Here is a 20,484-nt window from a genome sequence, read left to right on the forward strand (position 1 = left end):
ATCAAGTAGACCTTTTGCATGCCAGGCATGGTTCTGCATCCTTGGGCCCCAGGCTCACTCCCCATTTGTCCTCAGTCCCTAGCAACCCCACCTCAGAGCCCACCTCCTACACTGTCCATTTCCACCCCCCTGCTTTTTTGTACATGCCCTCTTCATAGCACGTATCTCACCGCCTCTCAATTACTTCCTTACACACCCCTCTTTTCCCCTTGATTGTGAGTTCACTGGTGGCACGAAGTACAAGTTCTCTGGATCCACACTGTCAGCCCAAGGCTGGCATCTAGTACGTGCATATGACATGCTTGTTGCATGGGAAGATAACAGAGCTAGATGGGATGGATTCCTTTGTCCTTCTAAGTCGAATAACCTAAGACCTTATTTCCAGTATATGTCCCTGAAGGTCCCATTATTCCAACAGGAAAATACAAAGATATAAATGATAAGGTGGAGAAGAAAGGAAGGGAGGGAGGGAGCAACGGACCCTGCAGTCACTGTGAGGGCTGTTCTGTTTTTAAATAGCCAGTAACTGGTTACTGCACAGTATTATTTCCACACAGGGTCATCACAGAAGTTCTAGCAGTGAGGCACAAGCTGGGCTCTCTCCCTTTCCTTGGATGGACATATGAAGGGGGTCTGTGTCTTTGCTTGGCAGAAACAGCCAACAATGGGAAGGAGGCTTAAAATCACAAAACATCAGCTTGCCATTCAAGCAGACTCACAATTACACACACACACACACACACACACACACACCCATCTAAAGAAGACACTACTCCACAAGCGTCAATAACACTGTCTGGTAATCATATCTTAGAGCCACCGGATATCTTTTAGAATCAGATATTTCTTAGCAAAATGGGAAAATCCATGGAAGCCCACCAAATTTCTTCTTACTCTTTGTGTTCAGGAAACAGCTGGTTCCAGATTCTTGGAGAAAAACGAGGTGGACAACAGGGCATATGGGATTGGTGAACAGCTGAAGCCTCAGACAATGAGAACAACTGCACTATTACAAGGAAAAAATGCATGTATGTGTCTAAAAAGATTGTGCAATATAATTGCATCACCACAAAGCAAACACTACTTATTAAGATGATCTGAATCATTAGGGAACACAACACTGCTTTAGAAGGAACTCTGCCGATTCTCTATAAATACATCTGGCAGAAGATAAATCACACAAAAGACTCCATTCGGCTGGGAAGATTATTTAAAATTAGCATTCAAACAATAGTGTGGCTAAAATCCATCCCCAAAACACACCCACCGAGCTCCCCATAGAGTGCCATCATCAGAAGCGGATTACCACTTGGCCTCTACCTCTTTCTTTTCATTTTGTGTCTTGCTACTGTGTAATTTGCATTTGGGGTTTCATGGTCTGCCTAGTATTATGATTTTTAAATTCTTGGATGACTATATGAGAGTTAAGCACACAACTACATGTAAATCTAACTAATATGGGATTTTGTACTATTTAAATATCTGTTTGATTTAGTTCAGAGGAGGCTCTATGTAAAGATTAAAAAAAAAAAAAAAAGATACCTTAAAACCCCAAGGTTAGGTTTGCAATGCTGGAGTCAAATGACTGTCTAAAGCAAATCTGTGTTTTTCCAGTTATATATTTTAACCTCAATTGTCTTCTTTTCTCTCTTACTTTTTTTGGGCATTCGCTCTCTCTCTGGGTCACTTGTGAGCAGAAGCACCAACAGTGGGTTTTAGTTTCTCATATCAACAAGAAGAGCATGCAAGTACACACGTTACCAGAAAGACATTTCCAGATGACTTACTAAGCAGGGCAGGGGAAAGCATTGCATATTTTGGGTGCAGTTGCTGGCTTGGTTCTTGCATTGCAGAACGAAGAGCTGACTTGAGTGTTTTGATCTCGTAAGCAAATGGCCTTTACACTTATGTAACCTAATAAGACATCAAAAGTTACAAAGTGAAAATTACAGATAACCAATTCAATTTCAGTTCCAAGTGCAGCTTGACTTACCAGGGTTCTGATGTTTTACTTAAGATACAGAATCTAAATACGGTGTTGAGAACACCTCCCATCTGCAACTAATTTGAATCCCATTTCCCCCCGAGATAATAGTTTTCATATTTTAATAATTTGAATGTGTAGCTTCTTAGTTTTCAAGACCACTAGGGATTCTTGAACCATGAAGTGATAAACACAACCTTTTGAAAACAGGGTGGCTTTACAGGGGAACATCCCACAAACTTGAACTCACATTGCATCCATCTATTGGAAAATGTTCTTCAAAGAAAAACCTTTGGTAAATTATGTGTGGAAACGCTAATATCCTACTTTTCCATGAAGCATCTTCTACTTCCATAAGAAATAGATATAAACAAAAAGCTGAATTCTCTGAATAGCGATTCATATCTGTCAGCTAGGACTCGGGGCTTTTGGTTTTTTGCTTTAGTGACACTTAATGCCTGGCTTGCAATGTTCGTCTCCGGACTTCTCATCAGAAGCACGTATTTTTTATGTGTGTGAATAATTTTGTCTGTCAGCTCTCCAAATAGGAATGCTGCCGCCTCTTTGAATTCTGTTTGTTTATATTTACATGGTACTTTTCCTTAAAATGGAATCTGAGAAACAATGAAAAGTTACTCCTGTGATAATGATTAGGTGAAGGAGGTGTGCCTGGAGGAGGCACTTACCAAACACTGGGATTCCCTAGAGTTAATTGTTTACTTCCATTTATTCATTTCGACTCTCCTTCTCATATGCCTTGGACACACTATGGTCTGGAAGTCACATGAAGGGATCGCTAAATCAAGGCAAGGGGAGGATCCCACAATGCACTTCTCCAGCATCCTCCCTTTGGTTGGACTCATTCGCCATAAATGGAAAATGGATTGAATCTCTTCCCTTCCCAAAGAACAGTGCTCTCCCTGGAATACCAGGAAGTTATTGCAAATGATCTCAAAAAGCATTTGATACATGAAAAACTGCTTGTAATTTAAGTGAAAAGGAGCATATTGTAAACATGTATCAATAGCATGGTTTCTGTGCCGTAAAAAAATAATATAAAATGATCTGTGTGGGTGTGTCTGAGAACATGTAACACACGTGTCTTTATATTTGCATAAGAAAGTGATAGAATGACACAGACAAAAATATTAACATTGGCATGTGCTGATTAAAGGATTAGGGAAAATTATTTTTCTTCTGCATAGTCTATTGCCTTTAAAATGTGTATTACGAAAAATGTATTACTTTTTTGGTAATTTTACGTTTTCTTTAAGTATAATTAATATACAGTGTTGTATTAGTTTCGGGTGTACAACATAATAACTCAACAATGCTATGCGTTCCTAAGGGCTCAGCATGATCCATGTGCTCTGAATCCCCTTTATTTGTTTCTATAAAAATGTATTACTTTTCAAGTATTTAATATTTTTTTCAAGTATTTAATATATTTAACAAAGAAGTATTTCCTTGTGTTTTGTTAATTAGCATGAACACCTGAAGAAGTCTTATAGACTGAAGAATTTCTCCGTTTTCTATATTTCTGCTCTCTGTGTCTGGTTCAAGATGCCCCACTGTGCTTAGGGGGGATGGACACATTTGGGAAACCCACTGTCACCACATGCTCTGATAATGAGAAAACGTGTGGCTAACCTCCATGCTTCAGTTTTATGGATCCATTTATAGATTTTCATTCTTCTTCTCACAGGGGCAAGGGTAACAAAGACTGACTTACACACAAATATATGATATTTTTGGATCTAAATAAAATGCTTGCCTTCTACTCACTGAGAGGACAGCTATTGTTTTCCCTCCCTTAGGAGGGTGAATTCCCAGATTCACCACACTTCCCTCCTGAGAGAGACTTTGCTGGCCTCACCCCTGGGGGACGGGATGACATAATACCTGCGTTTCAGACAGACGTCTTACGTTTGCCTTGCGCGTGTTCTCTCTGGGTTAGACCCTCCCTCGCACAAGCCTCAGTGGGAGGTTCTTACCAACAGAAAAGTCAGGATAGGGAGAAACTAAACTGTAAGCTGAAAAGAAAAATATAAATAAACAGGTATTTTGTCGGGACGCCTGGGTGGCTCAGTTGTTTAAGCATCTGCCTTCAGCTCGGGTCATGATCCAGGAGTCCTGGGATCGAATCCCACATCGGGCTCCCTGCTCGGCAGGGAGTCTGCTTCTCCCTCTGACTCTCCCCCCTCTCATGCTCTCTATCATTATCTCTCTCAATAAATAAATAAAAATCTTAAAAAAAAAAAAACAGGTATTTGTCTATTTTGCCCCATAAATTCAGATAGGTAACCTTTGAGTCCTGGTTATGAATGACTTGAATTTTCTGAGACTTGGTTCCTTTCCACATAGGAAAATCCTTAAAGAGGACAATAATATTTGCTTTTTACAGGGATGGTTCCCATAAAAGACAGTTCTTTTGTTGCTTATTTAAATCATACAATGTAAAGAGGTCTGAGATTGAAGAACCTGTTTTGAGAAGAGACTTGTAAGGTAGAACTGGAAAATCGACTACCTGCACCACAAGAGAGAGAGCATGGAGACTGCACTGTGGTCCAGGCATGGCTGTGCCTTTTTGAGGCTGGCTGAGTTCCATTCGTGACCTTGGGAAGTGCATACTTCCAAGCTATCCCCGGATTTTTGCCTTGCATCAGGACCTGGACAGCACAGATAGAAACCAGAGATGAAGAGACAGGTCAGACCCTGGAATTCCAGAAATCTCACCGAACATTTTAAAGATATTTGTATGACATTTTGACCTTAAACTTGGCTCACGCCATTGTTCGCAAGTGTGTTTTATGTTGATTTCAAGTTTTCCCTTGATACTTTAAAATGTGTATTTCCATATCATCAAAGCTGTGATTTAGATGGATGCTAAATAGGGAAACATGACGACTTTTGCTATAAGCCCACTACCCTCAACTCTATGTATATCCATTAATAAAGCGAAAAAAAAATTTTTTTTTTACAATATATTGAAGGCAGTAAGGTTATATTATGAGGTCTCGACTTTCCCATTACACTTGAAAGCCTAGCATGGGCCTAACAGAGTGGTGTCTCACAGATAATGGTTGAAACTGAATCTACATATATATTTTTTTTCTTCATTTTTAATTTTTTAAATTTATTTTATGTTAGTCACCATACATCAGTTTTTGATGTAGTGTTCCATGATTCATTGTTTGCGTATAACACCCAGTGCTCCATGCAGTACGTGTCCTCCTTAATACCCATCACCAGGCTAACCCATCCCCCCTCCCCCTAAAACCCTCAGTTTGTTTCTCAGAGTCCATAGTCTCTCATGGTTCATCTCCCCCTCCAATTTCCCCCGCTTCATTTTCCCCTTCCTACTATCTTCTTTTTTTAACATATATTATTTATTTCAGAGGTACAGGTCTTTGATTCAACAGTCTTACCCAATTCACAGCGCTCACCATAGCACATGCCCTCCCCAATGTCTATCACCCAGCCACCCGAACCCTCCCACCCCCCACCACTCCAGCAACCCTCAGTTTGTTTTCTGAGGTTAAGAATATATATTTTTAAGATTTATCCTGGGCCACAATTTACAATCCTTCTCCTGGGTGCCAGTAGAAGCTGGGCACGAGGGAGGAACTCCAAAAACCATAGAATACCCCGCTCAGAGTTACCTATCATCAATTTTAGAATCCAAGGAATTCCAGTAGGATTTCCAAAGAGAATGTATCTGTCAATTTTGTACCAGGATGAACAGATATGACAAAAAGAAACAGGACCAGAAGTAGGGGTTGCTAATGTATATACTGGAATGGATTTAATCTCCAAAGGACTTAGGATACATGAAAAGATGCTCAACATCACTGATCATCAAGGAAATACAAATCAAATTACAGTGAAATACCACCTCACACCAGTCAGAATGGCTAAAATCAACAACACAAGAAACAACAGGTGTTGGCGAGGATGGGGAGAGAGGGGAAGGAACACTTTTGCACTGTTGGCGGGAATGCAAACTGGTGCAGCCACTGTGGAGAACAGTATGGAGGTTCCTCCAAAAGTTAAAAATAGAGCTACCCTATGATCCAACAGTTGTACTATTATTTACCCCACGAATACAAAAATACTAATTCAAAGGGATACATGCACCCTGATGTTTATAGCAGCATTATCTACAAGAGCCAAATTATGGAAACAGCCCAAGTGTCCATCAATAGATGAATGGATAAAGAAGATGTGGTATGTATATACAATGGAGTATTACTCAGCCATAAAAAAAAATGAAATCTTGCCATGCAATGACATGGATGGAGCTAGAAAACCTTATGCTAAGTGAAATGAGTCAGTCAGAGAAAGACAAATACCATACGATCTCACTCTTATGTGGAATTTAAGAAAAAATGAGCATAGGGGGGAAAGTGAGAGAGAGGGGCAAGCCAAGAAACAGAGTCTTAACTCTAAAGAACAAACTGAGGGTTACCAGAGGGGAGGTGGTGGGGGTGGGTCAAACAGGTGATAGGGATTAAGGGGTGTACTTGTCCTGATGAGCAAGGGGTGACGCATGGAAGCACTGAATCCCTATATTGTATACCTGAAACTAATTATTACACTGTATGTGAACTAACTGGAATTTGAATAAAAATTAAAAAAAAAAAAAAAAGAGGACAAGGACTCAGGATAAATCTGACCCTATAAGGTCTGGCCACTAACATAAGACCAATCATGTACTGGCACGTCCCACATGTCAGGCCCTCTGCTGGGTATTTTCTAGGCATTATCTCAAAACATTCCTATAACAACTCTTCAACGTAGCTGCTCATTTTTTCATTGGGAAAAAACTGACAAGAAAGAACTTGTACAGGATCACACAGGTGACTCTTGAACAAGCTTAAAATAGAACGTAGGACCGCCAACCAAATGTGCCTAAATATTGCAATCTATCACCTTGTCTTTGGGGCAAACATTATTTGCCTCCCTTCCTGATGCTCTCTTTTCTTAAGTATTGCTTTTCCTTTTTTCCTCTTCTTTTAATCTCAAACATGAGTATAAATAGCTGTTTCTCTCCCGCCCCATGAGTCTTGTGGAAAATTCTTTACCACTACGACTGGGCATTCATGCCCCAAAAGCAAAGCAGATTTCCAGTTAAAAATAGGAAGCCCTGGCTCTTTCTCTGTCTGGTGGGACCCACTCCAATTAGGGCTGCGTGGGTGGTAGCTATTCAAGGACCTTCATTACACCAACCACTGCTCAGGATACTACAAAATGGTTTCCACTTGCTGTTAGTTTCAGTGTCTCCAGGAATATTATGGCTTACTCCGAAGATTCCATGGTGTGAACATCGTTTGTTGTACAACAAAATGAATACTTGGTGCCTCCCAGAAACAACCAACATCCTGACAGATGGGTCTTTGTTCCTTTCACCCCCATCCAAAACAAAACACAATAGGTAATAGTACCATTAAAATGGACACATGCCAAATTTTCCTTAGTCACCAACAAAAACCTCAAAATCAAGGTCCTAGAGGTCTTACTTTTGAAGACCTTTCTAGTCTTTTTCTTCTTTTTACAGCTATGTCATACAACTGTTCTTGATATTAAGTACACAATTGAGAGTTTTATTCACAATCACACCAGAATTTTGAGAGAGGTTTTACATTCTGAAAAGAATCTTGATGCTCATTGCTATTTCAACTCAATTTCCCCTTCAATTAAAGTAGTATCTCGTATGTAACACTTTGGGTTTCTATTTTCTTTGTGCCATATCCCTTTTAGCGGAATCTCTTTGTACAGAGACCTCACAGGGAGAGAGTAATGCAGTGCACCTGCCCACGTGTGCAGTAAAACGTAGGTGAAGCACATGGCATTGTAGTGAGCAATAACGCTCAGGAGGCAGGATGATTTTATAACACATGATGTATCACACACGCGTGTAAGGGACACAAGTTCAAGTGTTAAGCATGATAGAGAAAGAAATCCACTCACTTATCTCCACTTCCTAAGACCACCCCATTCTCTCCCATTCAAACTAGATCCTGATGTCGACTACCACAGGGCAAATGGGTCCCCAGTGGAAATGCATAAAAAATTAAAAATACTGGGCACCTGGGTGGCTCAGTTGGTTAAGCGACTGCCTTCGGCTCAGGTCATGATCCTGGAGTCCCGGGATCGAGTCCCACGTCGGGCTCCCTGCTCAGCGGGGAGTCTGCCTCTCTCTCTGACCCTCCCCCCTCTCATGCTCTATCTCATTCTCTCTCTCAAATAAATAAAATCTTTAAAAAAAAATTAAAAATACTACTTCTTGCCTTTTGAGTTTGGAAGACTTCCATTCTGGTGATTTGAGAGGGACTTAACACACTTTCAATGGGCATTGAAAATATGTTCTTTCACCTTTTAGAGAGACTCTAGAACCTAAGCCGTATGTGGCCTGTGGTTTCTCTGTAAAACATTTTAAAATGTTGCTGTGAACAGCAGGAGGTGTTTAGGAAAAAAAAAAATCAAGCACATCAAAGTGTCATTACTATTAAACAAAACCAATCAAGATGTCAAGTGTCCCTCAGGCTCCAGTAAAGCTAGCCATAGAGAATTATCAATGCTACCAATAAGAAGAGAATTTACACAATCTCCCCCGTGAAACCTCTTTCTGCATCTGTACTCAGACGCTCCAGCTCTCCTACTCTTCCCCACAACGCCTGACCCTAGCTCCTGTTCGGTCCAGGTTCTCCACTACGCTCCAGATTCCATCTGCCCTCATCCACCTAAGGACACCACTACCAGAACTGCCCCTTTATCTTGAGCTTTACTGAAATGTCCCTATTAGATCTTTCCCATCAGCATCCAAGCACGCTATTATCTATCTCCTCTGAAAAAAATCTCCACACATGTGGGATATATCTCCACATATCCCTCCAGCTCATATCCCAATTCACCGATTCCCTTTAGAGCAAAAATCCCTCAAAGAGTTGTCTTTACTCTCTGTCTCCATATCTTTTCTCATTCACCCATGATCCTTCTGGATCAGGCGTCCCTCCCCAACACATCACCGAAACCGCTCTTTCAAGGGCACCCTGCCATATCCAAGAGTTGATGGGCCTCGTCTTACTGGATACAATCAATCCCTTCCTCCTTGCTTTGCCACCCGAAGCGGATTCTCTCAGTTCTTTTCCTGCCCCACAAAATTTCATTCCTAATTTCTTTGGCTGAATCCTCCTCATCTCCTAACTATTCATTATCAAAGGGACCTCCAACACCTTGACCTCTCGTTTATTTATACACACTCCTTCACGTGACTTCATCCAGTGCTCTGATCTTAAGTACAATCCACATGCTGACCACTCCCAAATTCATCACTCCACACCATATTTTCCAAGAGAACATTCTACAATGATGATCGTGTACTCTAATCCCATGGTGCTCCATGCAGTAACCACAAGCCACATGCAGCTACTGAGCACAGCATATTACTGTGACTACATAAGCCTTTACATTTAATGTAAATCTAAACTTAAATAACCATGTGTGGATAGTGGTTGCCTTATAGGGCAGCAGAGCTGGAGATGAAACCCATCTTCTGAGGTCCATATTCACACATTCACCTGCCTATGGAGCATCTCTACTTGAAGTTTTAAAAGGCATATCAACATACAACACTGAACTCACGATTCTCCTCCCTGTATCATGTTCTTCTCGATCCCATGTAATGGCAACCGATCCTTCCAATCGTTCAGGCTAAGATAAAAAGTTGGAAGCACCCCATCTCCTTTTTCTCACACCCTGCAACTAACCAACCAGGAAATGGTGTTCTCTTCATGTCCAGGGTACCTCCAATCTGACCGTGTCTCACTTTGTCTCTCTCCACTGTTGTTTCCCTGGTCTAAGCTACACTCGTCACCTCTTCTGATTTCCATGCTCACGGCGCTCTAGGGATGAGGAGAAGCCATATTCTCCAGTAGAGGAAATAAGGCCGCACCATTTAGTATTATAATAATCATTTGCTGACAGTTACCAAAGGGATGAAAATCCCCTAGAACCTGCAAAGGAAAATCAAATGCTGCTGTGAAATTTGGGGCGGGCGAGGGGGAGGAGAGGACAGATCACATGACTCCCTAAAGAAGCTTTGTATCTGTCATTTAATGAATAAAGTATCTTGGCGATAATTTCTGCCAAAAAGCCACAAAACAACCAAGAGAATTTAAGGTTTCTTTGAGGATTTCTATTCCCCTCAAAGGGGCAAACTTGTATATTGAGTTTCCCACCTCCCTTCCCTCACAGTTTAAACAAAAATATGTAAGGATCCTCTGAAGGGTAAAATTTTTTTTTAATTAAAAAAAATTTTTATTTAAATTCCAGTTAGCATACAGTGTAATATTAGTTTCAGGTGTACAATACAGTGATTTAGCACTTCCATACATCACCCGGTGCTCAACATGACAAGTACCCCCTTTCATCCCCATCACGTATTTCACCCATCCTCCACTAACCACCCATCCTCCACTAACCACCCATCTCTCTTCTGGTAACTACAGTTCGTTCTCTACAGTTAAGACTCTGTTTCTTAGTTTGCCCCTCTCTCTTTTTTACCCTGTTTGCTCAATTGTTTTGTTTCTTAAATTCTACATATAAGTGAGATCATATGGTATTTGCCTTTTTCTAATGGACTTATTTCACATAGCATAAGATTTTCTAGCTCCATCCATGTCATTGCAAATGGCAAGATTTCATTCTTTTTTATGGCTGAGTAATATTTCATTGTATGTATATACCACCTCTTCTTTATCCATTCGTCAATCGATAGACACTTAGGTTGTTTCCATAATTTGGCTACTGTAGATAATGCTGCTATAAATACCAGGGGGGTGTGTATCCCTTTGAATTAATATTTTTGTATTCTTTATGGTAAACAGTAGTTCTACTTTTAACTTTTTGAGGAACCTCCATACTGTTTTCCACAGTGGCTGCACCAGCTTGCATACCCACCAACAGTGCAAGAGGGTTCCCCTTTCTCCGCATCCTTGCCAACACCTGCTGTCTCTTGTGTTGTTGATTTTAGCCATTCTGACTGGTGTGAGGTGGCATCTCACTGTAGTTTTGATTTGTATTTCCCCGATGATCAGTGAGGTTGAGCATCTTTTCATGTGTCTACTGGCTATCTGTATGTTTTCTTTGGAGAAATGTCTGTTCATGTTTTCTGTCCATTTTAAGTTGGATTATTTGGTTTTAGGGGGTTGAGTTTTAGGACTTTTTAAGTATATTTTAGATACTAACCCTTTTTCAGATATGTCATTTGCAAATATCTCCAATTCAGTAGGCTGCCTCTTAGTTTTGTTGATAGTTTCCTTCACTGTGCAGAAGTTTTTATTTTGATGTAGTCCCAAAAGTTTATTTCTGCTTTTGTTCCCCTTGGCTCAGGAGACATATCTAAAAAGATGTTGCTATGGCCAATGTCAAAGAAGTTACTGCCTGTGTTCTCTTCTAGGATATTTATGGCTTCAGGTCTCACATGTAGGTCTTCAGTCCATTTTGAATTTATTTTTGCATCTGGTGTAAGAAAGCGGTCCAGTTTTATTCTTTTGCATGTTGCTGTCCAGTTTTCCCAGCACCATTTGCTGAAGAGACTATCTTTGCAGCATTGGATGTTCTTTCCTGCTTTATTGAAGATTAACAGACCATAGAGTCGTGGCTTCATTTCTGAGTTTTCTATTCTGTTCCATTGATCTATGTGTCTATTTTTGTGCCAGTACCATACAGTTTTGTTTGTTATAGTTTTATAATATAACTTGAAGTCCAGAACTGTGATGCCTCCAGCTTTGTTTTTTTCAAGATTGCTTTGGCTATTCAGGGTCTTTCCATACAAATTTATATGTTCCATACACATTTTAGGATCATTTATTCTAGCTCTGTGAAAAATGCTGTTGGTATTTTAACAGGGCTTGCATTAAATGTGTGGATTGTTTTGGGTGGTATAGACATTTAAACAATATTTGTTATTCCAATCCATGAGCATGGCATGTCTACTTCTTTCTGTCATCTTCAATTTCTTTCATCAGTGTTTTATAGTTTTCAGGGTACAGGTCTTTTACCTCTTTGGTTAGACTTAATCCTTAATCTTACTATGTTTGGTGCAATTATAAATGGAAATGATTCCTTAGTTTCTCTTTCTACTGCTTCATTATTGGTGTAGAGAAATGCAAAAGATTTCTGTATGTTGATTCTGTATCCTGTGACTTTACTGAATTCATGTCTCAGTTCTAGCAGTTTTTTGGGGGAGTTCTTAGGGTTTTCTATATATAGTATCATATGGAAGTTTTACTTCTTTCTTGCTGATCTGAGTGCCTTTTATTTCTTTTTTTTATATTTTATTTATTTATTTTAGAGAGAGAGTGAGAAAGAGCATGGGAGGAGAGACGGTCAGAGGGTGAAGCAGACTCCCCATTGAGTAGGGAGCCCAATGCAGGACTCGATCCCGGGACTCCAGGATCATGACCTGAGCCGAAGGCAGTCGCCTAACCAACTGAGCCACCCAGGCGCCCTGAGTGCCTTTTATTTCTTTCTGTTGTCTGACTGCTGTGGCTAGAACTTCCAGTACTATGTTGAATAACAGTGGTGAGAGTAGACATCCCGCTCTTGTCCTGATCATAAAGAAAAAGCTCTCAGTTTTTCCCCATTTAGGATGATATTGGCTGTGGGTTTTTCATATATCGTCCTTAGTACGTTGAGTCATGTTCCCTCTAAACCTACTTTGTTGAGGGTTTTTACCATGAATGGATGTCGTACTTTGTCAAATGCTTTTTCAGTGTCTATTGAAATGATCACATGGTTCTTATCCTTCCTTTTATTAATGTGATGTATCGTGTTGGTTGATTTGCAAATATTGAACCAATCTTGCAAACCAGGAATAAATCCCACTTGATCATGGTTAATGATTTTTTTAATGTTTTTTTATTTTTTAAATTTTTTTTATTTATTTGACAGAGACATAGCGAGAGCAGGAACACAAGCAGGGGGAGTGGGAGAGGGAGAAGCAGGCTTCCCACCGAGCAGGGAGCCCGATGCGGGGCTTGATCACAGGACCCTGGGATCATGACCTGAGCCGAAGGCAGACGCTTAACATCTGAGCCACCCAGGCGCCCCGATTTTTTAAATGTTTTGTTGGATTCAGTTTGCTAGTATTTTGTTGAGGATTTTTGCATCTACCTCTCAAAGATGCTGGCCTATAGTTCTCTTTTTTAGTGAGGTCTTTATCTAGTTTTGATGCCAAGGTAATGCTGGCCTCATAGAATGAATTTGGAAGTTTTCCTTCTTTTTCTACTTTTTGGAAGAGATTGAGAAGAATAAGTATTAATTTGAAGAGTAAAATTCTTGAGCTAAAAGTAGAAACAGCAGCAAGCAGATTTGATTCCAAGAAGGCAACTAATCTATTTCATATTATCAAAGTAATAAGTTTACTCAGCCAGCCAAAGCAAGAAGAATAACTTACACAATTTACTATAAATATTCACAAGATTATATGATGTGTTCATATAATATATGGCATATAGGACATATTTATATTTTGTTTGCTGAACACATTAATGCATTCAGTGAGCACATAATGAATAAAAGATTCTCAACTTTAAAAAATGAAATGACTTAAGGCTTGACTATAATGTCTACGTAGCCGTAAATTCACATGCAGAGTTGTGTGCACAATCATGTAGGCTGAAAGACAATATTTGTATAAACCAGCAAAAAGCTGATTTAAGAGTCTAACATCAGCTCATACAGGCCTCTGAAAGGCAGTAATTATTTAAACAAATAGACATCAAGGCCAAGTATATAAAAGATGAGTATTTGCCAATTATAACATAGTATTTGCTTCTCAATGATAATTAAGGTATTCTTTGTCCTTTTCTTTATCCTGTATTGAGGAGCAAAGTGACCAAGAACAGAATACACAGCAATCATCTTGTCTCTCACTCTCTGTTGCTTGCAAATAGTCAATCCTTTGGAAACATGTTGTCTGCTTAGCCAATAGAATCTCTGTTGGTCACTCTTTCACCCTGTTCTCAAAAAGATAGGATTTTGTTAAAAAAAAAAATCCTACCCTAAAGAATGGCTACATAAATTGTGGGGCCTGATGCAAAATGAAAACACAAGGCCCCTTGTTTAAAAAAAATTATTGGGATGCCTGGGTGGCTCAGTTGGTTAAGTGTCTGCTTTCAGCTCAGGTCATGATTCCAGGGTCCTGGGATCGAGCCCCACATCGGGCTCCCTGCTCAGCGATGAGTCTGCTTCTCCCTCTCCCTCTGCTGCTCCCCCTGCTCATGCTCTCTCTCACTCAGTCTCTCAAATAAAAAAAATCTTAAAAACATTATTAAGAATTTCAAGTTAGTGACAGCAGAGCATTAGACTGAACAGAGTGTCCTTCTGAGCATGAGGCTTTGTGGACGTTGTAGGTCCCGGCCATTAAGGTTGTCACCTGCACCAGGTTTAAGACACAATTTTAGACTTTCCAAATTCTAAATGACCCTGTGGTCTAACACTGATGTCACCCACCCTTCCTAAACAGAGACAATAGCCTCTGGTCAGGTGGGCCTGCACCTAAGGACGTCAGTGTGACTCTGGCCATCCCTTTGATCACAGACTCTCCCACCTGCACCTGGAGAGCAGGAGTAACCACACAGCTGAAACTCCAGCTGCCCCCATGAACGCAGAGGAACCCGGCCGGGACAAGGGGCAATGTGAACCCGATCGTTCCTGCCACTCACATCTATTTCAAAGCATTTTCAGTGACCTCGTCGAAAGCAGTCAGTAACTGTTCTTGGCTCTAGTGGAGAACACAGATGCCCTCCGGGTCCCGGGAACGCCCCCCACTGCCTCCCCCCGGCCGCGGCACGAGGATCACAATTCTGTTTCTGAGCCACCCCACGCTGCATGTCAGCCTGCACGGCGAGCTGGTAAATGCGCACATTTAGAGAGCCCGCCAGCGATTCAGTCTACTTAACTGGACTTAGTCCAGAGAATTTTCCAGCCAACTGGCACTGGGTCTCTAATTTACAGCTGACAAGCAACCTCCATAACTACTTCCAGGTCCTTAGTAGAACTGTTTAATGTCTACCTCTAACACACGAACCACCTGACTTCAGACACAACATTCAACAGCTTTGACCGCAGGGTGCAGAGTTATAAAATTTACAGCTTCTTAAGTTGGAAAACCACAGACGGACTGGAGTCTACCAACTGCCCTCTGAAGGAGGGGGGGTTCGGTTTCTGCTTAGGGCACACAAAGTTAAAACAAAGGACACATTGAGTCATCTTGGGTAAACGCCTCTCTTTCTTTTGCTCCCCCTTTTAATTTTTAATGTTATAAATGCCTTCTATAAACTATGTCTATATATGCATTGTAAACTATAAATGCCTTCAATCAGTTTTGTATTTTTTTTTTATTTAAGGCCTTTTATTTTTGTCATTTTTTAAAATATTTATTTGAGAGAGAGAGAGAGAATTGGAGGGGAGGGACAGAGGGAGAGGATCAAGCACACACCATGCTGAACATGGAGCCCCAAGTGGGGCTCAATCTCAGGACCGAGAGATTACCACCCCAGAGGAAATTAAGCCACCCAGACAACCCTCACTTAAGGCCTTTAAAAAAAAAAAAAAAGTTGTCTGAATTCTCCCAAGTAAATCAGAGAGTTACAGATAGGCTTTAAGGACTGGCCTTTTAACTAATGTAAGCTAGAAAGCTTGTTTCTTGTCCTCAATAATGTATTTGAATTAACAGCAATGCTTATTGTAGTTATTGTATGCCAAAGGATTGTACATGCATCGTCTCATTTAAAGTTGATAACAGTATCACGAGGAAGACTGAGTGCTGTTCCTCCCCCAGTACTGTAGATGAATAAACTCATTACAGGGGCACTAGCTAGTTAAGTAGCAACACTGGGACTCCAGTCTCTGATACGGTCTGACTCCAAAACTTGACGTCTTCTCTCTTACCACACTCTTTCTCCAGCTCTGAAACACAATGCCTGGGACCATACTTTAAAATGCTAAAAATGGTACGAGCCATGGGAAGTACTCTGTCACTGGGATTCAATAGCATGCTATAGCATTTACCTTGTGCTTTGGGTTCAAACCTGGAACTTGTATTTCTTGACCGTGCTAAGGTCTGGTTTAGGCATAGGTGACTTTTGATCGCCTCAATCTATTTCCCCCCCTGGGTTTATTTAGAGGTTTTACCAAACCTGCTGTTGTGACAACTGAAACAGGATAGGCTTTGTAGACTGGCCCTTCTGGACAGACTGTGACTCGAGTGCACAGGACCTCACATGTCGAGTAACACTCAGGGAAGGGACAGCTCGGTGGTATGGAGTCACGTTTTTGAAAGGTGCTGTGATTTCTGGAAGCCCCTGTGATGTCACAACTCTGCCCGTTGTCTCTGCCTTCTTGTTTGCTTCCGGGCTGGAAGGACACACCCAGGGATCAGCAGGACTGTGACTGGGGTGGGCTCCCCGGAAATGCAACTATTAGGCAGCTTCAAAGGTGGGGTGGACACCCCGAGCCCCGCCCTCATTCCTCGGAGTTTAATGAAGAGAAATAAATAGTGTTCTCCCACCCGTCACTCAAGTATTTGCCATGAATCAACTGGGGCGGAGGGAGGGGGGAGGCACACTTCAAATAGCAAATGGCAGCCTCTAGACAAATGAGGTGGCATCACAAAAGCTCCTCGGAATCATCCTCTGGAGCCTGAGGTCTCTCTCATCTGTTCCGAATTAATTCTCCGTTACTTCTTTGCCTCTTCTGGGTTTTGTGTCTTTGCTCAAGTCCGTGCTACTTGGCTAATCTCCTCTCCCCGACGCTGATTTGATCTTGAGGCACGTCTTTCCCGAGGCCGGCCTCTTGAGGGGGGCAGAATTCAGATGGCAGGGGCACAAGGCAACACTCCGGCCCATCCACCTGCTCCCCACGGCCCCACCGGCTTGGTCTGCCGCAGTGTGGAGGAAGTTGTTTATTAGAGTAATTTTCCTGAGATGTCTTTTTCTGCCTTGAGACTGGCCTGTGGCTCCCCGGTTTCTCACTTACCAGCCTTACAAAGGGCAACGGGCTTCCCAAGGGTTAAACATCCCTTGTGCCGCCTCACACGGAGGAGGAGGAAAAAAGTCCTCAACATTCAAGAGAGCTTGTATTTTTAAGACTTTTTCAAAAAGGAATGAATGCCATCAAAACACAGGTGATCAGATTTCAGTCTTCGAAAAACAACCTGTGTTATCATGTCATCCTGAATCCTGTTTACCACACAGAGATGAAGTGACTGTATAATGAAACACTCATGATGAATTTCCTCACGTTCCCTCCCACTGTGGGGTGGTTTGATGCAGAGTATGACTAGGTGGTTGTTGGGGGGTGTGTGTGTGTGTGTGTGTTAGAGAGAGAGAGAGAGAGAGATCAAGAGAGACAGAGATGGAGAAAGAGAAAATGAAGGAGAACAGAGAGGAAGTGGAAGAAAGAGCCAGAAGGGAGGAGAGCAAGAACGGGGAGGAAGAGGAGGAGGAGGGACAAGATGCATCAACTAGCAAAAAAGCTCACCTTCAGTCACTTCTAAAAAATATGTCATTTCTAAGGGGACACCTGATCATGAAAAAATAAATCTTGTGTGTGTGTGTGTGTGTTTTAAAACATTCATTTATTTGTTTTGGGGAGAGAGAGAGAGCACGAGTGCATTTGAACAGTGCAGTGAGAAGGGGTAGAGGAAGAAGGAGAGAATCTCAAGCAGGCTCCATGCTGAACACAGAGCCCAGTTCAGGGCTGGATCCCAAGACCCTGAGATCATGACCCGAGCTGAAACCAAGACTCGGACACCTAACCGACTGAGCCACCCAGGTGCCCCAATTTTTTGTGTTTTTAATTCTTATTACCAAGGTCTCTTAAAACTGTATGTTAAACAGGCCTTTTGCACAGTGATTAAACAAAGTACAAAGTCCGTGACATTATATTTCCTATATCTCAACCTCAACATGGAAAAATATTAAGTTTTCAGCTATCCTCAAAAAGCCCAACATATATATATCCGTGTCAGATTAAATGACTATTTTTCAACAAAAGCATGTGTAAATTTCAACTCCAATGTTCAATTTTCACATTTCTGTGAAATTGTTCAAAATGTAATTCCTTACACAACAGACACACACCCCCACACACCCAATCTAGCTACGTGGGGTATAGAAGTAACACATTTAGCTTTTCCCGTGCTCCGAAAGCCAATAAAATAAACATAATATGGTGCGGTCCATACATAATGTCCTAAAGACTTAACACACAAGCTGACTTTTCAGTCCTTCAGATGACTAATGAATGCACTAGTTCAATGAGAAATTCTTTAGACTTTATGCCAGACTTACGTTGTGGGAATATGTTGAATAGAAGAAATATGTGGAAGTTATCTAGTTTATAATAACTGTCTCTGTAGTGATCTCAGAAAGCATATGATTGCCAAATCAATATTGATTTCTTTTTTGCTGGGGTACGTGTGTGTGTGTATGTGTGTGTGTGTGTACAAGTGGTTTTTCCCTGAAGAATGCAGAAATTTAATACAGGGTCCTCAAAATTAGCTCCTTTTCTTCAAGTCATTTACATGTATATGTATGAATATACTTCAAAATAAAAACTTGATTGATGGACTTAAATAATGCCTTAAAAATTTAAGACCTAAGACAATCATATAAATCCTTGATTACCCTTAGGAATTTCCCTTGGCCACCGAGGAAATCAATGGGGCCAGCTCTGTTTAAACTGACATCCACCTGTTGCAAATGTGGAAACATGTTGAGTCAAGGTTCCAGGGAGAATGAATGTTTGTAACAGAGACTGCATTTTAAACTGGGTGACTCAGTGATAGAAGTGAAGGTCTGTTTTCCATTTAGTTTAAGTTGAGCTTCCCTATGAAGACATTCTAGAAGGTTTCGACATGTAAAAAGAACCAGATGCAGAAAACACTTCTTTTTGGTGTCAGGCCATGTGCTTATTTCTTGGGATTAACTGACAGCAGTCAGTTACTCCCAGGATTGCATAACCCTTGCCTTGCACTAGGCTACACCCAGAAAAAAACTGAAAAGATCTGATAAATCCACCACCCTGAGAGGGCAAGTTGCTACTCTCCTAAATTAAGCTAAATCTGCTGTGAACTAACTGGTCAGCAACTTCTTATGTGCAAATCATTCACTCTGGGAAAGGCAAGCATTTGCCTACATACTGATTCCTCAAATGTAATTTAGGAGATCAAATTTCAATCCTTTAAGTGCTAGTCAATCTACTTGAAACTGTACAGTTTTAAGACTAGTCCTAAGAGATGATGAAATCCAGTGGTTTTTACAATGTGTACTGCAGAAGTTCAGACCTCTTCAGAGAACTTCGGATTACGACGGCGGTATGGGACAGAAGGGGCTGGAAGTTGGGGGTGGCGGGTGCGGCTGGAAGGAGAAGGCTGGCCTCTCGGCCTGTTACTCCTGACTTTGGTCAGAAGCTCTCCTTTCATATGCTTTCTTATTATTTGAGTATAGTTGACACACAATGTTATATTTGTTTCAGGTGTACAACATAATGATTGAACAAATTTATTCATTATGCTGTGCTCCCCCCCCCACCCAAGTATAGCCACCATCTGGTCATTTGTTTTATTCATCACCTGCTTGTATGACTTCTCCATTTGGAAAGAAGGTTCTACTCTTTAAGTGAATGAGTACTTTTTATCAATGGATGTCACTCATTCAATAAACATTTTGGGGGCATCTACAATGTCCCAGATATCATGCCGGTTTTGGAGGCTACAAAGATGAGCAAGTCTTCTTTCTGCTATTATGGGGATTGGGATGATATGAAGGCACCTCAGGACACTGCCACAGGATATAACGCAAGACATGAGCTTAGCCTCATTTCTCAAATGAGAAGATTGGGACCCAGAGAGTTGAAGTGACTCATGCAAAGTGACATAGGGAAGAACAGAGCCAACTATTTATATATAGATGTTCTCTGTTCTAACCCATGTTGCTTCCACACATACAACACTCACTCTTTACAGACTACAATGTTTTGGCAAAATCATTTATGTCGTAACCATTCGTGCATCTCCAATGCGTCAGACAGGACTGGGCATAGAATGGGCACCCAATGAATGTTTGCTTAATTTTCTTTTTATCAGACATGGAAGTGAAGAGAGGAAAACTGCTTTGAAGGTAGGTACCTAGGTCAATACATACCACGGTGGTTGAAGATGGGAGCTAGCTAAGATATTGGGAGGATCTGATTCATACGTATGAAGGAGAGAAACATTATCCCCCCAATGCCATCCCCATGTATTTTGGCAAACATACCCTTCTGCTAAATTCTACACTATAGTAAGAACTTAGTGAACATTCAGTAATTTTAAGAGGCCAAGAGAGAAAGTGCTTTCTTTCAGAGACTTATACTTTCTGGGGATGGAATAGCATTTTTCATTCTGGTAGGTTCCCACACTTTGATTCCAGCATCCCACAGGGCTGTTA

General features: G+C 41.1%; 1 protein-coding gene across 1 annotated transcript in view; it reads right to left on the reverse strand.

Annotated features, from left to right (window-relative positions):
• ADAMTS18 (ADAM metallopeptidase with thrombospondin type 1 motif 18) overlaps nt 1-20,484 on the reverse strand; it is a 149,278-nt gene that overhangs the window by 14,316 nt on the left and 114,478 nt on the right. The window contains exons 17-18 of the mRNA XM_021702791.1: nt 4,512-4,653; nt 1,788-1,914 (exon numbers count right to left, since the gene is read on the reverse strand). Of these exons, the coding sequence (XP_021558466.1) occupies nt 1,788-1,914; nt 4,512-4,653 (269 nt within the window). The remainder of the gene's footprint in view (nt 1-1,787; nt 1,915-4,511; nt 4,654-20,484) is intronic.

This window comes from Neomonachus schauinslandi, chromosome 16 (assembly GCF_002201575.2).
Source record: "Neomonachus schauinslandi chromosome 16, ASM220157v2, whole genome shotgun sequence".
In the NCBI taxonomy this organism is placed as follows: domain Eukaryota; kingdom Metazoa; phylum Chordata; class Mammalia; order Carnivora; family Phocidae; genus Neomonachus; species Neomonachus schauinslandi.